Genomic DNA, 24,100 nt, shown 5'->3' on the forward strand with positions numbered 1-24,100 from the left:
ATTCCCGGCAAGTTTGTAGTCAGAAGGCAGACCAGCAGAAACTGGAGAAATTGCATCATAATGAAACAGGCAAAAGTCTCCTCAAAGCCTTTTCAGAACTCTGTCAGGAAATTCTCCCCACACCTGACCACCATACGAGGCTTGCAATTTTTATTTTCACTTTTGTAAATAATGCATTACTAAGATACAAACTTGAAAGGTGCTGGGCAAAAGAGGGCTCTCAGAGTGACAGACAATATAGCCTCAATACTTGGGAGAACTGACAACTTGAGCATTTAGGGTCACATAACAGCTGGATTCCAGGTGTAGAATACTTGAGAAAAGATAATTTAGAAAAGATTGAAGCAGGAAGTCATTCTACTTATTTAACTCAGCCCCAGATCAAACGAAAAAGATTGGAAAAACAATGTGAGACTCTACATTCAGGGACATTTGGTTGGCTGTTACAGGTTTTTACTTCTCAGATTCTACCTTTTTCTCTAACACCTACTGTCAAGCTTAAAATTTTGGCTTTTAACGATGTCTTGTCATGGCACCTTTTACTTTATATGTGAGCCTACTGAAACACAAGCAACATGTTCACTTAAAATACTGCTCTTACTATTAGCTACTTACTGTATATTTTAACTGAAGAGTTTAAAGCTTAACAGACTAATATAGAGTGCTCAATGCTTGTAAAGTGTCACTTAGAAAGAGCTGACAGCCTGGGCAAGTTTGTCATAGGGAACATCTGCAATTAGTACACAGATACGCAAGTGGTAATTATTGATCATTAACTTGAACCTGAAAATCAAATCTGAATTTGAAATAAAACTCAATTAGTGCTTACTAATAGTAAATTCAGGAAGTTATTGACTTGATTTGTTTCCTCCTTCACTTCCTCTATAATATGGCTACACAAGGTAAACTTTGCCATTACCAGTCAGTTTCTCATGATATAAAGCCTTCTGAATGCTTTAGTGTTTACTAAGTTTCATTTCAGCTGTTTAGATTGTGCAAAGACTTTAACATCTTACCTGCTACTAGCTGTCCACCCTAATCTCCCCTGACTTTTTGAAACAGCTCAGGTAAGCCTCTGGTTCATCCACTTCGAGATTAAGGTCACTTCTACACTATTACACCTACTTTACTTTGAACTGTATTGTCTGACCTATTAAGCAGCAACCTTTCAGGCATGCAAGGTTTTGGCAATCCCACTCAAGGTCACTGCTGCAGAAGTGATAGCAAGCAAGTGGCTCTGTTGAATATTTCTGAGATCAGACCAAGTAACTCCACAGAGCTCTGCAGCAAAGCAACACTGCAAGTACAGCAAGTGTCTCCATTGTCAAATGAAAATATTTAGCAGTGCTAGTAGGCATCCACAGCAAAACCTAAAAGTCTCCACGAGTCATTAAATTTGAACACCAGTAAGTTTTTTTGCTAATGCTCTAGCTAAATTCTACTGAGCATCTTTCAGCTATATTGCAGTTAAACACCACAGGATCTTCTGAGGCATACAGAAGTGGTATAAAATTGTTCTCTCAGTTTGAACAGAAAGAATTCTGCATAATGAAATAGAAGCACGTACGATTTCTTGAGCAAGCCCCCAGATGTGGCAAGAAAACTGGTTTCTCCATTTGAAAGATTACAGCATGCACAAGTCTACAGAGGTTTTAGTATTGCACGTGATAAACAACATAATTGAAGCATAAGATCTCAAGTATGCAGTAACATAAATCACAAGGTCAGACACCAAAGTGTTGTATGCGTTGTTTATTGAACTTCAAATTCCATGGTACATCATAGATTAAATAGTTAAAAACTGTTTATTTACTATCATACAATATTCAGAGTAGTCTTTCCAAACATCTCTTTCAACAAAACTAAGAGCCAAATTGAAGAATAATTCCCCAGAGCAGAATGCTAGGGGTGGAAGAAAGCTTCAGAGTACTGACTGTACACAACATTACACAAAGCATGATAGCACACCAAGTCATTGTTCTCTGCTGCAACACAGGCTTCACAGAAATTCTATACAACACTTGTTACCATTGTGGGCAGGCACCTAAAATATTAGTGAGACAGATGACTCTCAGACTTCCCTACTCCACATAAGAGTACATACAGACTTACAGTTCTGATTCTGTGATGTTCTACATTACAGAGCTGAAACCAGATTTGAGACTATTAGCACTAAATACAGCCTAAAATGGGAAGAGCGAATTGACAAGATCTTGCGCTTATGCTCTTCAACCCTCACACACAAGATGCCTACAACTGAAATTTTTATCTTAAAGACTGATGTCACCTGAGGTCAAACTATGAACGCCAACAACAGCGATGCCTGATTCTTTTGAAGTTTTAGACTGACTGAGGTGGGAGACTAGTGCTTGAACTGCACTCCTCTATCACATCCTATTTGTGCCATCTTGCCTCAACTGAATATTCAATTAAGTAAAACAAAATGCATCAAAAGAGATAAATCAGTCAACTGTAAACTGTTGGCAAGAATCATTCAATTATATATTTATCCTTCTCAGGCATTTGTACAAGACAGTGGAGCCTAGAAGCGTTAGCTTTAATTTGTGCAACTTAAGAATTTCCTTCAGGAAGAGTTCAGTCACCTGACTGGATGAAGATATCTCCCAACTTTGCATGGCAGCCATCAGTTGTAGCTCACCTCACAATAAGGTTCCGAGCCAGAACGTCAAAAAAGCACAGTAGTGCTGATTCCAAGCAAAGTCAGGATTTACTGTTCAAGATTTCCTTGCTGTATTACCGTTTCCATTTGCAACACTATTTACTGAGGAAGCCTCACAAAGACACCACTCCCAGCCGCAGCACGTGCAGCGGTACTGATGCAAACGTTTATTTTGCTGCAAAGCAGTTGGATGTATCAGGGCTTCCACAGAACCAAGTGTACATGAAAACATGTAAAACAGCAGGTTTAACCTCAGCAGCCCCTTTGCGTGATGTCTTGTCCTGAGGCTTTTGTAATATCCATTGTAGTGAACACCTGTAAGACACCAAAAGAAAAGTTTATTTACTGTTGCTTTTTATCCACACATGGCTATTGGTCTCCTATTGTAAAGTAACAATACTAGATTTCTTTGAACTGCTTCAACGGAAAACACGTTGCAGTGCACAATTAACACATTTTCTATCACATGTCAGTATCTTATGGTTAGAAGTTAAGCAAATACTAAGTAAATCTCAAAATACAATGTAGTATTCTTTCCTTGCATCTAGGTAACTATCTTCAAAAGCAGCTTTTAAATCAAGCTGTGCCTTCCCCCTCCCTTACCTCTGCACAAGTTGGATGGATACCAATCGTTTCATCAAGTAATTCTTTGGTGAGACCACATTTTATTGCAGCAGCAAAACCTTGGGTAACTTCACCAGCATTAGGTCCAAGAACATGAAATCCTATCACACGATTCTTTAAGACAAGTGAGAATAAAACAGGAGTTAGTACTAAAAGTTTAAAAGCTCTAGTATGCAACTCCCACTACACTAAAAATTGTATGTTACACAAGCAGGTCAATAGCAGAGTCTTTAACTAAAAATGAACTACTCCAACAAGAGTAGTTCTGCAGTTCCTTTCAATCCATTATAGCAGAACAAAGCAAGTTTTAAAATTAATTTTTAAATCATTACACAGCACTAATTCAAAGATACTGCCTAAACCTAAACAGATTCTAGTTATGTCAGGTGTTTTTACGATTTTATACATATACAGTATGTTTAGCACTCTCAGATTTAAAATTAATTTTCTACATTGAAATTAGACCAGACAGAGGACCTGTTTATATTGTTAAGAGTCTGATACTGAAAAGTTTCACTGGCTGTTCTCTTCCTCCCCAAGCAGGTAACAAGAAGGAAAATTAAAACATTATAGGCTTGAATTCAATTCTGAGCAAGCTGTCTCTGTAGCAAGATCTAGAGTGATGGCAGTAGGCTATAAAAACGGGTGTGGTTTTTTTTTTTTCATTTCATTAATTGGTTTATCAAGAGAGATAAAAACAATGTTTTAAAGCATTTTTCCATGATGTCCCTATACCTTCAGAGATGTCCTAGCCCGGGTCTGGCCATGATTTGCAAGATAGGATATTAATTTCTCATAATACGAGCAATTTAAGTACATTATTTACCTTACACTCTCCTCCAGTGTCCTAAGAAAAAACCCTTCACATAGAAATCTAAACAAAGTGCCTCCTTCCATTGCGTTATTTTCATTTAGATTATTCCAATGAGGCTCCAATAAAAGCAGAACTTTGAGCCTTTCTGCAGTCTTTGAGAAAGGCTTACGCGGGCTAATAAGGAAAAGAGTAAGTTTACTTCCTCTTAGCTGAAAAGCCATGCTATTTCATCATATCATTCCTTCTCTCCAAAGTAATTTTACACACCAAAAATCTACCTTTGTTCATCTGCTCTCCCAGATAGTTTTGGGGAAAAATACCAGGCAGAATTGGTCCTTATTTTTTACAACAATAAATCTACTGATCACTAGGAATTCCCATTTCTCATCACTGAGTTTTCTAGGACCAATCCCATGTTTTTCAGGTTCTACTAAACATACAAAACTCTGCACTTTGCAAAAGGCAAAACACACAAGGTTCAGAAACCTAAAGCAAAACACCAGATAGTATAGTTACTCAAAACACACTTCGAAGAAAAACTCTGGTGAATTTTTTCACAAGTCTAAACTTAGGATGAAGTTTCATAATGTGTAAAGCTACCACTTGCTCCAACAGCTGCTATATAAAAAAAAACACCACAGAACAAAACAATCAGCTCTCTCAAACTGATTTGACATCTTAAAACAAATACTTATTTTAACAGAATGGGTAGAGCTGGCCTCAGGCAGGCCACGTAAGGTACTAGGCTTTTGGATGGTCTAAAACAACTTCCAAGAGCACACTCAGCACATCCATTCCAGCTTGCTACTTACATTGTCATGTTTATTGCAGATAATCTTTGCATAACAAGTATTGTTATCTCTGCCTGGTACTGTCCATTCAAGTGGCCAGAACAAAGTGTGGTAAACCTGGGAGCATGACAAGAGCATTAGAATTAATTAATTCAGTCAGACATAACTCTAATTTTTAATGTATTTACAAAAAAGCGGCTTGACATTTAACCCATTAGATTTTCATAACATATACTATACAAGACTGATTTTTGTTCTCCCCAGGTCAAGCAGTCCATCCTCTAAAAGTCAGCAGAGGAAGACTTGACTCAAATCACGTGCCCCTGATTTTAACACTCAGTTAAAACAGCAACAGCTATATGACACATAATTTTAAGATCATATTTTCAGAAAGAGAAGTGCTTTAGTAGTATAAAATTAATCCCTAGCGACTCTAAGTTTGAACCTGTTCTGCAAAACTGTCAACAGCACAAGCTAAACAGTGCCAAGTCTATTTGGAAGATGTAAGGAGTTAAACACAAGGCATGCAAACAGCTTTAATGAAACTTCAGAGAAGTGCAGAAGCCAGAAATTACCACAGAACAGGGAAGTTATGCCTGATACTCTTATAGTCATAAGAAAAGGTCAGGAAGAAATTAATTTCTAATTCAAGCACAGTGAATAAGCAGAAAATAGACAGTTCATCCCAGGAGTTTGGTATACTTCAGCAGTAAGTCTTTGATTCATGACAACAAAAAAACCCACCTACACTTTTGCAACCTGAATTTGGCCTCCTGAAGTCAAATAGCTATGCACAATTCTAACATCATCAAGTCCAGTCCTGGATTTCTGGGAGTCCAATACCTTGGTAGCCAGATGACAATACTTCCATGATGAAAAACCTATCTAGCTAACCTTCTAATCTTGTTTTAATGCTATGCCTTGAGTGTAAAGAAGCAAGGCCCAAGAAAAACATTCTCAAGCTACAAGTTAAACAAGTCTTGAGTTCTCTCACCTCCAAGTTTTGCTTTCCATATTCTTCTATGGCTCTTTCTTCAGCTAACCCACAGCTGCCATACTCTAAAGGAGTAAACACTGTCGTTGGTACATTGATATAGTCACACTAAAAATAAAAAGCAAAATTTATATTTAGACTATGCAAGTTCTATACAGTATATGGCAGGAAAAGTTGTATTAGCACTTTTTTCACAAAACAGTCAACTGGACAAATCAACTCATGTTATTGCAATTTTGAGGCAAAAAGCACAGAAATAAGTTGAAATTGTATTCTTATAGCTTTACCTTTGTGGAACTACCACCATAAAGCCTGCGGGCTAGCAGTCTCCCTGCTTGAATAGCAACTGGAGTAAGTTCGAGCTTTCCGTCCAATATATCTCCAATAGCATAAACATAAGGCACATTGGTTTGCTCTTCATCGTTCACAGGTACTTTCCCGTTCCTTTAAAACAAAGGGTAAAGAGAACAGAGTTCAGTATCACAACCTTCCTCAGAGCTCAGCAAAAAACAGGGTAGAAGTTCTGCTACCAATATGTTATTCTAACTACTGAGCAGGTTCCATTAAATATGCTTATACCTTTTTCACTTCAACTGCAAACTCTTCAGAGCATGAATTACCTCCAACTCTGACACATGGCTCAAGTCAACATTCAGTGGGCTGGTTTTGACCTGAGCAACAGTGTGTCTGATGACAATGAAGTTACTCAGACATCTTTGGACTTATGATCTTTTATTTTATTATACAGCTTGCAATGCACATTTTTCCCTATGGGGAAAAGAGAGCTGCAATGTTTAAGTAAGTTGGCTTAGTAAGTTGTTAGAAAAATTGAGATGAGGTTGCAACAGCCTTCTCCTGAACATAATCCTGCCTCTTCTTTTGCACCAGTTTTGCAGGGAGAAACAAGAAATAAGTTAAATCTGTAGGAAGTGAGTAGTAGTTTGCTACCTTTTTTAATCCCTAGATTAACTTGCCACATGAGCTGAATAAACATTTAATTTAGCAGAATATTAAACTGTAGTTTCTAAGTAAATTAAGTGAATGTATTAAATCTATTGAGGGAGGTGAGGCACTGGAACAGGTTGCCCAGAGAAGCTGTGGATGCCCCATCCCTGGAAGCGTTCAAGGCCAGGTTGGATGAGGCATTGAGCAAACTGGTGTAGTGGAGAGTGTCCCTGTCCATGGCAGGGGGGTTGGAACCAGATGATCGTTGAGGTTCCTTCCAACCCAAACCATTCTATGACTCTATTCTATTCCTTAAGCACAGTGGCCAACAAGTAGCTATCAACTCATTCAGAATAGTTCTTTTATGAAATACATACTAAAGAAATTAAGTTAATGGACACCTGTACTCAAATCCAGGAGAAAGCAGTTTTAAAGGTTCGCATAATTGAAGGATACTTGAGGATTTAAAAAAAGCATCAGTATGATTAGGTATTGTTAAAGAGGTAAAAAAACAAACAATCATTGCATTCAATGGTTTAAGGTAGTTGAGCAATACTCACTTCTCATTGATATTGACACCAATCGTCTCTAAACCAATATTTCTGGTGCATGCATCACGACCAATGGCTATCAAAACCTAAAAAGCCCAAAATTAAACACAATTTTATGCAAGAAAAGTGTAATCAGCATTATACTTCCTTTAGTATTTTTCTGAAAAAACTGAGAAGCATATCATTGAAGTGACTTTTCCAAAGATTATTTGAAAGAGCCACCAACAGTTCAGGCTCCTCCACGTGCAACTTATTTCAGAGAGGCAATAAACAGCAAAACATTAATATCAGAACAAAACCAGAAGCAACTACACTGTTCATATGAACTAAATTCCAGCCATATAAAGTTTCACCCATTCTGCTGGCAGGTCTCAACTGAAGATGAACATTGAATTTTCATGTATTTTTTTCTGCCAGTAATTTATGTGAACAATTTTTCAAGAAATACTTCCCTTTACTTTTTCCTGAACAACTTCTTAAGTATTTTAATACATTTTCATGTGCTGTTATATTCAGTTATTTCAAATCCAGAAATGCTTACAGTGTTATATTCTTCTTCAAAGATTTCTGGTCCCTCAGTAGACTTTGCTGTCACTTTCAGTCTTCCAGGCATGCCTTCCTCTAGCTGTTCAACCTGTATAAATATTTGTAAGCTTAGAATGACCTTAAGCAGAGCTCACTTAAACTGTCACTTCAAACCTTGACGTACTAATCTACCATTCAGCAGTAAAAAGCTTAGTCTCATAAAACATTTATTCCTGTACACAGCCAAAGCCTTCCCAGACAGCACATGCATTCTACATGTGCTGTTTAAAGTAACTTTGCACAGAGAGAAGAAACCTAAAGAGAACACTTGCCTGAATAGGTACAAACTTCCTGATGAACTTTACGCCGTGTGTTTCCATGTAAGCACCTACTTTTTCTGCCATTTCTTGGTCAAAGCCCCGAAGGAGTATGGAACGCACCATCACTGTGACATCTAAACCCAGACCAGCAAGAAATCCTGCACACTCCAGAGCCACATAGGAGGCACCCACAACTAGAGTTTTGCCAGGGCAGTAAGGCAAGGAGAAGAGGTCGTCACTAAAAAGAAAAGAAGTGTAAGTTACAAGGTACTTTCAACACAAGCCTGTTTGTCTTTGCAAACACTAGAATAGACAAAATTCAGTCTGTTACACCTTTTCATCTCACCTTGTAATACAATATTCTTTATCTCCAGGGATACCCAGATACCTGGGCCTTTCTCCCGTTGCCAAGACAAAAGTCTCTGCTGTGTGATAGGTTACTTGTCCTTTTCTATTAGTCGCCTGTTTATATAGACACAGTTAAGAAAGTCTTTATCATAGGAACAGGTTTTAAGATAAAATAAAAAAACCAACTATGTAATCCTCCCCTTAAATATTGTGGTTATTTTAAACAATCAGTTTGAAACAAGAACTAATGCATTTAGAGAAGCTGTGTAGGTCACTGAAGAGTAACAGGTTTATATCACAAACTATCAGGCTTTTCTCACATTAGTTAGAGCACTTAAAATCATTTACTCTTTGAATCCTGCCCATATCAACTCCTCATTTAGAATGAATTGTTCATAACAACTTACTGTCAAGTTATAAAAAGCTGCAATAAATTAAGCCTCCCCCACCCCCCCACTTCCAATAAAAGGCCAACACAAGACTACTGACAGAGTAACATCAACTAGTTCTTAGGCTAATGCAAAAATTAAAAAAAAATTAAAATCTAGCTGCATGATTTCAGAGGGCTTAAGCCCCAACATTAAATGAATTCAAACTAATTTGACCTCTAGAGGCCCTCAAGTCTTGGGAAATTTCATCTTGCCAATACATATCAAAATCTGATGTTCACTCTTGCTCTTTAGTTATTTTCCAACATAGATGAAGAGAGACTTCCTCCCCATCAAATCATCAGGTAATTCAGGTTGGAAGGGATCTCAGGAGGTCATCTAGTGCAGCCTCCTGCTGAAAGTCTCTCTATTCTACTTCATTTATAGACTAAGGACACTTAAGTAGATGACCTGCATACCTGAACACTAGAACAGCTGGTAGATGAGGTAAGTTGAGCATACTACTATCTTTTCAGTGCTAGCCTCTTCGTTTGAAACACATGTAGTTCAGCCTACATAAACTCATATTGAAAACAGACAATTACACTCACTGAACCAAACAGTTGTCTTCAATATGCACTTCTAAGTTAACCTTGCTACAATATGACCACTTACAGCAAGATTGCCAGCACGTGTTTTGCCTTGCAAAACTGACAGTTTAATTCTTATGCTGATACAGCATAAGATTCTAGCAGTGCTATTACGCAAGTGCTTAATCTGAATTCAATTTCAACAGGTTTTATGCTTTAGTATGAAGATTTTCCAAGTGGCAAAACCACACAGCTAAAGCTTTTCTTTCCCCCCAGCCTCTCCTCAATCAGGCTGCTGATCTCAAGCAGGAAGTTAGCTACTGGGACCACCTTACTCCATTCATGCAAGACATAAGTTTACAGATATCCACATTACTCTTACATAAGAGTTACAAACACTATGGCATGTTCTAAAGTACAATAATAATTTCAATCAGTAACTTATTTCACAAATCAGTTTTTAACTTCGGTTGACTTAAGCTGGCAATGTCAAGATGAAGCATTTTCCTTGCTGGATTTTAAAAGGCAGTTTTAGAACACGAGTTTTCCCTCCCAACAGTGTTTTAAACATAGTACATACCTTAATTTTGTGTGGTTCAATGAATTCTCCGTAAGAATTGAGGTATGTCACAGACTTCTCCCTTAAGGACACTCGGTAGCCCCAGTTTAAAGAACCAATGTAGTTTTGAATTGCTTCTACCATGATCTCCCAGTTGTGTTTAACTGAAACAAGACATTAATTTCATATTTAAAGAAATCAAAGTGCAATGAACCCTTAAAGAAAAACTTAAGTCTTATTCATTGTACATCATGCTGAGAAAATATCATTATCATCAGTAATGAGGATACATATTAAAGTCTTGTTCTACTGTGCTAATATTTACCTGACTTGTTATTATCTGAAACAAGCCCATTCCAGAAGTTCTTTCATTTAATTCAGATAATATAGGGAACAAAATACAATTAATTTTCAGTTCTAAAGGTTTCTATGATTCAAGAAGGAGGATGTCTTCTGATCTACCTAAGAAAGCTACTGAAGTCTGCCTCTAGTTTACTAAGTTCGAAGTACAAGAGCAATCTTAAGCTCAGAGTCTCATCTATACGCTGTCTTGGTCTGTCCACTGAGTTCTTACTAACCTTGTTCTTCATACTGCCACCCATATTTCCTTGAATCTTGGAGTGCCTGACCCAGAAGTGCTGCTTGATGCATGAGCTTCTTAGGAATGCAACCTACGTTTACACATGTGCCACCAAGTCCTATGATGAAAAGAACCATGTTATTACCTGTGTCCACAGGATATTTATGCTTTTCTTATCATGTGCTTTGTAAATCGCCCATATATCAGTTGATGTTTGCTATAGCCACACAAGTAACATGAAATTTCTGTTGTAAGAGACATTTCAAAACACAATGAACACACTAAGCTTACAAGTTTGTATTCAGTTTAAGCAGCTACTTAACTCATTGAACCAAGAAGGGTACACTGTGTTGTCTTAACCATAGACCCAGGATACTTACTCCAGAGCACTTCAGATTTTAGACAGATTGGCAAGTAAGCAAGGCAAAAGTCCAGAGTTCCTAGAAATTAGTATCACCTATTATGTGGTATTTGAAATATGTATTTGTTTGAAATCTAGCTATGAAAGCCCATTCATCCCTTGACTCAATAAAACTTGACCAATGAAGTTCCTTACTCATTCTCAACTGGCAACAGCACTAATAAGGTCAGACAGCTGCTGTTCTTAATTACAGAAAGGTGAGGCATGCATAGCCATATAGTCATGATGTTCTAGAGGTAGCCTAGACAAGTTGCCCATGAAATAGAACCAGCTGAACTAAAAGGCAAAAAAACCCCTCTTAAACATGAGAAAGAACATGCACACACACACGCACTATCTAGACATGATTTCAAAGTGAACAGAACTAGAACAACATTTGACAAAGAACTGAGAGTTAGCAATGTATAGAACAGAAATAACTGCCCAGAAAAGCAGGCATGCCAGGAAAACAATTCCTTTGTTATCTGTGTTCCAGAATTACAGGAATTCAGCCACAATTTCTAAGAATACAAATCCATATCCAAAAACTCAATCTGTAACACTGGCACTCAAACATCATAAAACACAAGTTCACAGAAGCTTACCCCATGAGGTTCCGAGAGGTGTTGGAACTACATAATCTAATACCATGACCTTCTTTCCCAAGGTAGCAGCTTCCTATAAAAGAAGGAGAGACAAGTCAGCATTACTGAACTCTTGGCTAACCAAGAAAGCCTGTCTGCTCGTTTACAGTCATGATATATTAAGCACAAATAGAAGGATCCTTTGCTAGTTAGTCTCATTATCGTATACGGCTCTTCTACCCTCTTAATTACACAAAAATTCGAATCCCTCAACAGCTTATTATTCTCTTCCAAACTTTGAATGGATGCTTATGTTCAATGCTGCATCCATATCATCCTACATTGTCAAAAGCAATGATCTGAAGACGACACAAGATGGGCTTACCAGCCTACAATCCTCCATCTGCCTAAAGAAATATTTATGGTGTTAGCTCTCCTTTTCTCTCAGAAGGGCAGGACTGATTTGGCATGTTCATGAATGAAAAAAAGTGATGCAAAACTCAAGACAGTTCAGTGGAAGATCACCAAGATGCTCAAGGGGGTGGAGCACAGGTCCTGTGAGAAGGGTGAAGGAATTTGGCATGTTCAGCCTGGAGAAAAGGTAGGTTTGGGGGAGACCCAACAGCAACCTTCCAATACCTATGAGGAATTAAGATGACAGTACCAGGCTTTTCACATCAAGACAATGGCCGTAAATTGAAATAAGAGAATTCCAGCCTGGATGCAAGAACAACTTTCACATCAGGAGGACATTCAAGCAGTGAAACAGTTCACCCAGAGAGGCTGTGCCATCTCTACCCCTGGTTATTTTCAAGACCCAAATGGATGAGGTCCTGAATAATTCTCTTTGACCTCACAGTTGACCCTGATTGGAGCAGGAACTTAGAGTAGATGTCTTCTTGTCCATTCCAACCTGAATCATCCTATTACACTCTACCCAAGGAATTACCAGGCACTTGATTGAATCTAACCATTGTTTGATCTTTCAGGGGCTCGGACCAAATCTTTAGGTGCCTCAAATCTGTTCAAGAACTCCTGCACAATTACTGCAATCTTGGCTTAAACAAGGTTTAGCCAGCTATCTCGTGTTCTGTGAATACCTGACCTCTGCCACAGTGAACAGTTTAGCAATTATCACCACGTTTATAACCGATATCCCAGGATGCACTATCAGGAAAGATCGGAGCATTCTGAAAATGCCCTATTAAGACTGGCTAATTGAAGCAGTTCTATGTCACCTTCTCCTGCCTTTCTTATATTTATCCAGTGAAAGTTGCATGTTTAACTGTTTTTGGATAGCAATCGCCAAGGCTGTTAAGAATAACATCACCATGCGCTAACCATAAGCTGATGGCTGAGAGGCAGGAAGTAGGGGTTCAAATTCCTCAAGTAGAAGAGAAAACTGAATCCGCATCTTAGGTCCTGAGGCACTCTGAACAACAGCTAATTGTGTAAGAGGTACACAATCTCTATTATCATTTCTGAAAAAGCAGCTAGAAAGAGGACTAAAAAGCGAGCCAGTTCCTCAAGAGAACAGCTGAAAGGACTTCATTTTAGATTACTAGTGATCCTGAATCCTCAACAGTCAGAAGTACTTCAAGAGTAGCCTTTAGGTTTTTCAGATTAGGTTAGTTTGGAAGTGTTAAAGTGCCTGTGTATTACACATGAAAAGGAGATATTTAAAAAACTTTTTGTTCCACCCTCAGCCAGGAACATAAAACCTATTATTAGGACTAAGACATGAACAGGCATTGGCTAGAAACTGGTCCACACAGACCATGATCTCCTTAGTGAGCACATTACTAGACCACTACTGATCCATTAATTACCACGTTGAACTGTAATGATCATCAAAACACAGACTGTTTTATACTATTGTGATTAATATAGAGAATAATTTTTGAAGAAGTTTCATATACAATCTCTTCTTTAATGCAATTTTCACATTTTACCTTGGAACACGCAAGTCCGCCTGAGCCACCACCAATAATAATGAGGTCATAATCATAGGGTTCTGCATCTTTGCTATCCCCAAGAAGTTTCTGCAGTGATCCATCGTGATAAGCCTGTTAAAAAGTAATTATAAAAAAATTACTACACACATTTCTGAGCAAGCAAACTGAATGACGTTGTCTTCCCTGACCTAGATCACCCAGTCTAATAGGTCACACAAAATTTAATTATGATCAAACAGCAAATCCACTCAGTAGTCTTGTCTACTTGCAGCTGGTTTTTAAAGAAGAGTTACCTGGTAAGTTGAATCACAGCCACCTATGTGTGTTCCATTCACAAATACATTAGGCACTGTCCTCTGATTAGTTAGCTCTACTAACACTTGCTGAATACTGGCTCCATCAGCTAAGAATAAAAGAAACAAGTACATTATAGAACAATTTTCAAGAACAGAGCTTTTAAAACAACACGAAGTATTAAAGGTTTGGACTGCAATATACTGTAGGCCTGCCAAGAAAACAAATTTTTTTATAAGCATTGTATTTGTAGACTTCCTGAACATAAGCAAGTCTTCAGAAACGACTTCTCAAAAGAGCACACTTAAATACTGAGGATAAATTAGTGCTTCAAGCCATAATTCCACAGAACACAGTAAAGTTGAAGTAGTAAGAGTTTAGTCCTTGTATTTCCTGGATTCTTATCAGTCTTTTCCTGACAGTGTGACAAAAATTATTTTCCAGATATCACAGGAGATCAAACAGACAGCTTTTCTTTCATGAGAAGTTTGGAAGTTTTGGAATAGATCCTGTTTAAGTGCACATAGCTCTGCTCAGTCGCTTTGTGTTAAAGAATATAGGGATGGGAAGAATGAACATGCTCTTCTACTTACCCTAAAGCTACTTTCAGACTTTTTCTACCCACCACAGTGTCTTAAACCTTTCGGTTTAAAGATTATCATTTCCTAACCTGACCTGTCATCTGAATCATCAGCACCTACACACAGGCTTAATTTGGATCTCTCAGCAGTTGTCCCACAGTAAACATGGGAATGAGAATTTACACTATTGACTTTGACTAAAATCTTTTTACTCCAAGACCATATCTATTTAGTATCAGTAATCAGAGCGATTGCAAGTGAAATACATTCTTAATTAGGAGTAATTCCAGAAAAAAAAAATGACTGTGCATTGTACTTTGCATATCTTGTGCTATAATTAGTTCACAGTATCAAAACTTTACTAAAAAGTAAAAATAGGTAAGAGATGCTACAGATCAACACATAAGTACATTCTTCCCAAACACTGGTTAAGCATAAACACTTCAATAATGCATTAGCACTTTAGAAAAGCATTGGAAACCTAGTTTTGCACCAAAAAAAAATTGATAATACACATTCAACAGCTTACCAACAGTGTAATTAAGAGTTTATTAAGAATTACTTAATCTTAAAACTACATAAAAAACTACAAGCACTACACGTACTAAAAACTAAAACAGCTTGGGCTTTAAAAAAATCCCCTCGAAACAGCAACAGTCAAGGTACTGGAATTCACCTTTCCAATGACTCAGCAACTTTCCCAAAGGTCACCCATATACTGAGTCAAACATTAACAATTCCTCTAAAGCCTCAAAAGAACCTGAGGTAGGAGAAAAATACCACAGGCTTTTTTTTCCTAAAAGACAGAGCTCCTCAGAGAGAAATCAGATCTCACATCCTCTATGATGATGACGATTTGTAACAAAGAGTCGAAGTCTTCAGTTATATTAAAAACACATCCTGAATTAAAATCCATATTAAAGCCTAACTGCTTTTATCTCTGCATATATTAAAATAGATTTTGTTTTATATATCTTTCAATTAGTTCAAGACAGCTTAAAGAGTCACGTGCAGTCACCCATTTTTAGCTACGTTAACCAGCATGTGATAGATTTTCTTTCTTCTACTTACCAGTTACATCAAGCTCCAAAGCATAATACTCCACACGCATAGAGCGGAAGAGTTCTTTCACCTACAACAGAAACAGACACAACGCCAGTGCAAAGCTTTCATAAGATCTGATACACAGTTTAGGGTAAAACTTGATTGTTGGACATACACAGGTAACTTTTAAGTCTCAGTTATTAATCTTTAAGGGCCTAGCTCTACATGCCTTTGTTAAAGTTTGGCACTACTTCTAGATTTTGCACATTCCTCACTTAAAGCCAGGCTATTTAACACCATTCAGATTAAGCATCCCACATCACAGTAAACTTTCAATACAAGTTTCAATACCTTTAGAAAAAGTTTCTATACACAATTTGCTTAGCTGCAGACTTTTCCATCCCTGACACATACCAAAAGCCATAAGAATAACTGTCATGGGGAAAAACATCAAGAAGAGAGATAAAGCAGCAGTCAGATTCCTTGATAGTACCAAGGAAAGAAAGAAAAAAGGCAGTAGAGGATAAGACGCAAACCAAAATACTGTCAAGCAAATGCAAAAAAAAGTGCATTATAAAAAACTGCAGAAAGGTTAATACTCTCCCAGTGCACTCAGCACTAGGACAGTTCATGCCTCCCAGCCCCACATTCACTTTTGGTTGCTGTACTTCAGAAAAGTTTTAGAACGAGCAGAGAACAATTACTGTAAGGAGTCAATGAGTTGGGTTTAACATAAAGAAAAGACGGGGAAAGAAGTAACTGTGTTTAAATAAATAACTGGCTACCTCAAGGAAGAAGAGAAGTGGTGGTGGACAGCATAAGAAAAAATGGTCTGAAACTGCATCAAGAGATTGCGGTTAGACTTTAGGAAAAGCTTTTCCTAACAGCAAGACACCGGAACACATTGCCTAGGTAGATGATAATCATCAGTGAGCGCCTTCAGAGTACATGTCAAAAGTGTTTGAACTACCATTTCCCCTGCCCTGAGCCAGAGGACAAGACTAGACAATCTCTTCAATTTTTTTCAGCTCTGATTTTTGTTTCGCTTTTTAACATCTGCCTCAGCCTCAGGCAGGAGTGGGTCTATCTTGTTTGCCATTGTTTTACTAAATCAGTCATGTCTTGCTTGTGAAATATTGAGAGATTTAATACCAGGATGTAACAGTTACATTTTTAAACCTTTTTTCTCCATAAAGCAGGAGGAGCATTGTACAGATGCTTGGTCATTAAAAGGCTACTTTTCTCCTGCATTGCCATGAATAAACTCAGATACACAGTATCACCAGAACATGTCCTAGAAACATGGTTCACACAGCCAGAAGCAAGCAATAAATTAAAAAGGGGGGGGGGGGGGACGGACACACCAGACAGACTGCAAAAAAAACAAAAAGCAAAACCAAAACCCACTATATACAATTCTAGTCTTAAAAAGGAAGAAAATAATTCCTAAATGACAACTTAGTGGAGATTCTCCACAGCCTGGAGAGAGTTCTGAGTGTTTTTCTAACATCAGTTCCAGATGGACAGAGTGCACCATTACCAGATTCAAATCAGGTAGCATTTTAGAACTGAGATTTTTTTTTTTTTTAAGGTAACACCTATTTGTAAAACTGGCAGTACTGAAATTGTGAACTGACCTTCTACTTGGACAATGACATACCTCACAGCACAGGAGGTAGTATTACATCTGGCAGTGTTTACTCCTTTGAAATATATTTTGCAGACTTACCTGTGCAAGTAGATATCGTAAGGCAATGGATAAAACATCTGCTTTTAATCATAACTCTCTTGATGTGAAAACAGCTCTAGCAATAAGCACTAAATATCTGTGTGACGAATCCCCTTGCCAGCAGAGTCTGAACAACAAAGCAACTAAGTTGCTGCCAATTCAGAAGAAATCTTCTACAATCAGATTTCGAATGAACCTCAAATTTATTGACCACACTTCACTAAGTGAGTCACATCTAATGAGTCTAAAGATGTCAAACACATGATGAATAAAACATTTTTAATGTTGTTATGATCCATCCTGTTACTCTGCCAAAGGCTGGGTATTCCAGTGCTTTCCACTGGAGTTTCAACTTTATGCAGACAAACATAAGGCTTTTGTATTCTGTACCAACTACGTGGCAAGTTTCTTCCCATAGCATATAACAACCATAGTATACAAAAATAAGCTCTGCTAATGTAACTGATTACATTAGTTCTGCAATTATAGAATAATTTAAGTTGTAAGGGATCATTAGAGGTCATCAGATCCAACTCTCTGCTCAAAGCAGGGCCTAATGTGAAGTCTGATCAAGTTGTACAGAACACTGTCCACCCCAGTAGTGAATATCTACAAGGACGGAGATACCCTAACCTCTATGAGACATTTCAGTGTTTGATCATTCTCACAGTAAAGAACTTCCATTTTATCTCACTGGAGTATCTGTTATTGCAACTTGTATTTATTGGCCCTTGTCCTTTCACTCTGCAACTCTGAGAAGAGTTTGGTTGTCTTCCCACTGGGTAGCTGAAGACAGCAATTGAAATTCTTCCTTAGCCTTTGCAAGGTTAAACAAACTGAGCTCCTTCACACGTCCTGCATTCCAGTCCTCTAACCATCTAGGTGGCCCTAAAAACTTTTATCCTAAACCAACCATTACCTTCAGGCTTGCTTACAGGAATGGCTATGGCTATAGAGTGGATGAAAGGGAAACAGCAGCGGAACTGTTCCAGACCTCCTGCTCTGCAACCACTGTTACCAAGCCCAAGCTGAATGCCATGAAAGATCTAAAAAGTAAAGCTTAAAGGGATTGCTAATATGAAGTGGTAAACTAAGAATTTTGAAGGAAATAACAAAATCAGCTACTCAGCTGCTCTTTTAGTTTGCAACAAAGTAGCAGAGTAACAGGCAAGTTTTCATTAGGTTTTTTTTTTTTTTAAATGCTAAAACACTGCAACAGCAGCTGGCAGTGAGGAGGACAGGACAGAGAACATTAGTAGAACAAGAAAGGATTACATTCAAGAGAGGACAGATACTGAAGATACAGAGTAGAAGAAAGAAAAAAAATCAAACAAATGTCGGCATCCTAATTAGAAGTAGCTATTGCACTTTATGGTTATGAATAGATCATCCTTGTGTTGTGCTAATGAAACAGAAAGAAAGAAAAGTAACAAGTATACGATCAGAGTTACAAAATCTTCAATACAGGCAAGAGATAATAGATTATTTCAGTCTGGAAAAGAAAATGATTAGGAGGAGTAGAAAGATAGCATACACTAATCATGAGTAATATCTAGATAAGGTGAACAGGAAGTGATTTCTGAGAAACACTCACTGGGGCAAACAGCAACAACTGCATTTATCAGAAAACAATTTTGAAATGAAAAGGAAGTAAATCTCCATACAACACATAAACTGGAGAACTTATTGCCACCTGACATTGTAGAAGTAAAAATTAAAAGGAGATCAAAGGAGCTATTAGACCAACTAATGAAAGAAAGATCCACTGAAAACTTTTAACTCAATAAAAATAAAGCAAACTCAGGTCAAGAAATTCCTAAACCACACAGTGCTGGAAACTTCAGCAGCATACTGGGAAACTTCCTAATCCTGGAAATGTAATTTCTCCAAGTATCTGAGAAGGGATACTACTACAGCAACTACCTCTGCTGTTTCACATACCAGCTAAGATTCTATATTAGCTACAGCTGAATTGACCAGAATTCCCTGTAGATACAGATACATAATAGCATAATATATAACTAGAATTATCAGCAACTTCTATGCAACCATAGTTGCTCTTGAAATAATTTAAACATATCACAGTGTTCAGACTTGGCAATTTTTCATGCTAAAAATCTATGCTTTCTTCATGCATTTCTATCTTACTTAATCTTTTCAGGGTGGTAAGATATTAAAGAACAGTCAAGTTAAGTAATGACAAGGAAGTCATTCTAACACCACCCCCTCTCCACTACTGCCTTGCTAAAGCAATTGAACAATAAATTGCATTTGCAGAAAAAGAACTGCACAATTGCCTAGTCATGCTACTCGCTGAACTGAACAGAATCAACTACTTAGTTAATTTAGAGAATTTATTTGCAGTGCTTTTCTGAAAGAAAGCACAATCTTAATTTTCTTCCAACATGGCTACAGTTGAAATAAATAATTCTTCCCACCCCCCAAATTAGGTCCTTTTAGAGCACAAGTGTTCTCTGCACTAGTGCTAAACACCATCAGTTTTTCAATTAATCCTGCCAAAAAGCACATTGCTAACAACCATCCACAGTAAAAGACAGACACAGCGCACACTATTCATATCCGTCTGTCTTTTAAGAACTCAAAACTCTGTGATTACAGGCTAAGCACCCAAGCTGTAACTACACTTTCAAATTACATCCACTTCATTAAATCTAGACTGGATCAGCAGGCAAGAATGCTGCATTAGCCATTGTTCTCCCACTCCTTTCAGTATTTTCTGTCTTCAGAGGGAGGGGTTGCTAATACTCATACTATGAGTATTAATATATGTTGCAGATATTTCTGGTTTATCACTTGATGTCTCACGTGTGGCTTCCTTCTCTCATAAGCTTTCTTCTTCTTCTTCCTCTGCAATATATACATCTCTTCTACGTTTTATTCATTATATTACCTTTCTCTTCTGTTCCAAACAGGAAAGTAAGCCAAGGAAATCTGTCTACTAGAGCAATCAGCTCTTCCTCCCCACCCCTCCCAAGTTTATCACCTGTTCCTTCACAAAGATTCATACAAGTTCTTTCAACTCTCCCTCCTAGAATAGGCCATGAGACAGGGTCCTCTTACTCATTATTCATTCTTCCCCTTTCCAAGAAAATAAAGATAATATTCCTTGTATCTGATTGTTTCCTTCAAGCAAGTGATCCTGTCTAATGGAGACACTTGGAACAAATGCAGGAAAGAACATGAATCTGGAATTTAATTACCAGACTATAATCAAGTCTACTTTTCTCTTAAGCTCCCTGTCTAGCCCCACTGCAATACCAGAAACAGACAAAGGAAAAAGTTGCATTAAAAAGTTCCTAGGCCAGTGTATGATCTTGGAAACCCTGGACTGAGTGCCATGCATATCAACACTTGAGCAATCATGACATTAAAAGCACAGAGCCACACAGACAGGGACAACTAAGTATTTCTCAATGAACAGCACAGAAGCCCTCAAAAAAAAGGATTTCTCCTCAACAGAAAATATTATTTTTGACAACTGGACTAGACTTGAGCAAGACTCCTCCCTATCATTACTTCATTTGCTAAAACTTCCACTGAATAAGTTTATAAGTAAGCAAATTTTAGAAGGGTTTGAGCTGCCTGCTATACTATACTATCTTTCTAACAAAACATTCTTGGAGAGAAGGTGTTGGTTTTGCCTATCTTCTCACACACAGAAGCTTCCTTTCACAAAACCTCAATCGAGTCACAAGCAAAACAGTATATATTCATTTAAGTTTTCTGTGAAAGGGTCATAATATGCCCTCCCTCACAAAAGCTACTGGAACTAAACCTAATATACGCATGGCAGTGCAGCTTCTGAGTGTTTTCCTGGTTGTCAGTTCCATAGAGGAACACCAGGACTCAATCGCACAGTTCCAATTATGTTTTTCCACCATAGCCACATCGAACATGTATTATGAGGTTTAACCAACGCTTCATAACATGCTCTTTATAAACATTCAAGAATCACAATGCCTACAAACGCTCAGAATCCATATGGGCTATGATTGTAGCGCGCTGGTATAGTAAAATTCTAAACATCTAAGATGCTGTTTTTCTTTAATGACTCTGGCTCACTAGTTACAGCTACCTTGTGATATTGGCACATAACCAGGGCTAGAAAGATATTTTTCAATAAACATCACAATTGATCAAGTGGTTTTTTTTTAAACACCCATTATAGCCAGCATTTAAAACTTACACTCTTGCTATAGAGCGAGTCTTCTACCCCAAATTTCAATAACAGCACAAAATTTAACCTATATTCCTCTCCTGAGACACAACTCCGTCCAACTCGAACACCAAGCCGATGCTCACGCTTTCAATAAGACAGCAACACGGCCAGCAGCCTGACGTTCACGTGGAAGATACCGAAGTTGTTCAGCTGAGGAACAAGCACGCTGCACGGAACCCCCCCCCCCATATGCATCCAACCTTTCACTCCCGTGGCAAAGGGAAAGAACTGCCGAGGACGCCTGTCGGGATCTGTGCCTCATTTCGAGCCTGGAAAGGGGCTTAGATGGACAAGCGGAATGGATACTGCGCTAATTCTGTACGCCTAAATCGCCAGGGTGCCGTCACGGGAAGCAGCATCCCCGCACCGTTCGCTTTCCAAAGCTCTTCCCGCCGCCCGGGGCGCGCCGCCAGCCTCGCGAGCGGGCGCCTCAGGGCAGATATCTCTGGCCTCGCACGGCGGCCGCGCCAGGCCGGCCCGCCGCCTCCCCGCGGCGAGACCAGCCAGCGAGAGGAGGAAAGCGGCTCCGAGAGCTCCCACTCCGGCGGCTGCCGACCGGAGGAGGGGGGGGAGGGGGGGTGGCCCGCGGGAGAGCGCGCCGATGCGACTCCCGGCGCCGCCTCACCTTATTGCAGTAGGGACAATAGCTCTTGCTGAAGATCATGACGCGGTGAGAGGCGATGAGGGTCCGCACGCGGAGCTTCAGGCCATCCCAGTCCGGGAGCCGCGTCTGGTCCGGCGGCGGCATGGCGGGGCCGGCGGCTGAGGCAGAGAGCGGAGAGCGACGAGCGACACCCGCCCCACGCACGCTCCGCACCCAGCGGCAGCGGCGCACACCCGACACCCGCACTGACCCCCGCCCCGCCCCTTCCGGAGCAGGGAAGGTGACGAGCCGGACCGACCTATCGGCATGGGGGGAAGCGAAATGCCAAAGAGCGCTTCCCGCCCTTTCCTTCAGCCACACTCGTTATAGCTCGTTGTAAAGTAATAAAAAATAGGTTTTCATCACGGGTAGAAGCGTTAATATTTATCTCAAGGTGACGTAGAAAAGGATAAATTTGCATTTTTTTATGCCGCCCCTCCTCTTTCGGAGGAGGTGTGGAATAACCCGGGCGGAGGGGGACGAGAGGGCGCTTGCGCAGGGGGCGTAGCGCTGCGCTGGATGCGGCTGGTGCCGGGGCGCTCGTCTGTGTGCCCGCCCGCTCTGTCCGGCGGGGGCTCCAAAGGCTGACGAGGTCAAAGAGTTCCGGCGGGGAGCGACTGGAAAGGGACAGACAGGAGCTGGGGCCGGCTCAGCTTTTCGCCAACTGTCCCGTCCGGTGCCGAGGTGGCGGCGATCGCCCCGTGTCCGAACGTGGAGCGAATACTCGCAGCGGCAGCCGGGGGCGCTGGTTTTGCCCCCCCTCGGTGCCCTATAAATTAGGGCAGAGTCGGGAGGAGGAAGCTGCCTTCTGCAGGGGAGGGCAGCTTTCCTCCTGTCTGCCTTCCCTTGCTGCTCGGGTCTCCTGCGCACAAGGAGGAGAACATGGGTGCAGGTGGAGCTTCTCCTCTAATAAAATGTATTGTGGCTTGAGAACACGTTAGCCAAGACAGCAGAAAGAAACTCCCTTTTCTTACACGTCACAGGGTTAAAGGAAGGGGATGATGAAGCGTCTGGTACTGCTCATCGTTTCAGACATCTCTGATGATACTGATTACTCTTCCCAGGAATCATAGATACTGGCAGGACTGAAAGGTGGAGGGGGATATTATCCTGGCCTGAACGGTGGAAAGAGCCTGCCTGGATCAGGACACAAAGCAGGAGGAATCCTTTCTGGTTATTCCCCTGCTTTGGTGTGGTTTTGGCTAGGGAATGGCAGGCTGTGTGACAAGGTCCCGAGAACCTGGTCATCTCCCTGCTGAGCAACCCAGTGTTTACCAATTGCAGCAACAGCCTTCTGTTAACAATCATAAGGGATTGGCCTGGTTTAACATGTAAGAACTTCACGACGTTAATAAATTAAACCCTGCAAGCTTCTGAGTGACAGGAATTATTCTCCGTAGGTGAGGAAAGCACGGAGACAGAGCGATTTAATAAGGTTCAATAGGAAGTTTGTACCAAAGCAGGTAATAAAGTCCAGTGCTCCCTCCCACGTCTGCCACAGACCAGCCCTACTGCCATTTGCTAATGCTAAAAATAATCACGTACAAAAGCTGTAACGCCACCACTTATGAAAATGGGTCTGGTGGGAGACAACTGAATTAACTTGCTTAATTCCATTTTGATTACGTGTATTTGTGGTGTTCACTGCCCAGTGAGCTTTAAAAAGTGTATATTACAGTTATTTGAATGTTGGCAAAGAAAGAGTTCCAGACTAAGAGTGTTTCTACACTCCCCACAGAGGAAAACAATTTTAAGTTTTGCAGCCTCTACTTTCAGTATCAGCATGTAGGAAAGCAGATATGGTACCTGCAGCTACTAAGGCTTGACGTAACGAGCAGAGGCCAGAACTATCCGCTGTATGTTGTACATAGTCCAGCCAAAATTGCTTGTTTGGTTCCTAGCTCTGGCTAATTGTTCTCCCTCCTTCTCAGACTCTTTCTA

At 39.7% G+C, this 24,100-nt stretch overlaps 1 protein-coding gene across 2 annotated transcripts; it reads right to left on the minus strand.

Moving 5' to 3' along the window:
- Positions 1-1,756: 1,756 nt before the first annotated feature.
- TXNRD3 (thioredoxin reductase 3) lies at positions 1,757-22,294 on the minus strand. Of its 2 annotated transcripts, XM_086618979.1 has the most exons (16): positions 22,142-22,294; positions 15,575-15,635; positions 13,922-14,031; positions 13,626-13,739; positions 11,695-11,767; positions 10,688-10,807; positions 10,131-10,273; positions 8,591-8,706; positions 8,257-8,482; positions 7,941-8,033; positions 7,409-7,485; positions 6,191-6,347; positions 5,904-6,011; positions 4,931-5,026; positions 3,284-3,418; positions 1,757-2,995 (listed from the first exon to the last, which is right to left on the minus strand). In XM_086618979.1, exons 1-16 carry the CDS (start codon positions 22,262-22,264, stop codon positions 2,927-2,929), a joined length of 1,821 nt encoding a protein of 606 aa, XP_086475105.1. In that variant the 5' UTR covers positions 22,265-22,294; the 3' UTR covers positions 1,757-2,926. The 2 variants fall into 2 exon arrangements, with proteins under 2 accessions (XP_086475105.1, XP_086475106.1); XM_086618980.1 differs by lacking the exons at positions 1,757-2,995; positions 3,284-3,418; positions 4,931-5,026 and having other exon boundaries at positions 5,910-5,968.
- Between the last annotated feature and the right edge of the window lie 1,806 nt (positions 22,295-24,100).

The sequence above is a fragment of the Tauraco erythrolophus genome, chromosome 12 (genome assembly GCF_009769465.1).
Source record: "Tauraco erythrolophus isolate bTauEry1 chromosome 12, bTauEry1.pri, whole genome shotgun sequence".
Taxonomy (NCBI): Eukaryota; Metazoa; Chordata; class Aves; order Musophagiformes; family Musophagidae; genus Tauraco; species Tauraco erythrolophus.

Excerpts from the sequence above, each read along its gene's own strand:
- TXNRD3 (XM_086618980.1), bottom strand. The coding sequence starts at position 22,264 with ATGCCGCCGCCGGACCAGACGCGGCTCCCGGACTGGGATGGCCTGAAG. Across the intron at positions 13,740-13,921 it reads GCTGTGATTCAACTTACCAG|GCTTATCACGATGGATCACT; the intron begins GTAACTCTTCTT and ends ACTTTTTAACAG. Across the intron at positions 8,483-8,590 it reads AAAGAATATTGTATTACAAG|TGACGACCTCTTCTCCTTGC; the intron begins GTGAGATGAAAA and ends TTTTCTTTTTAG.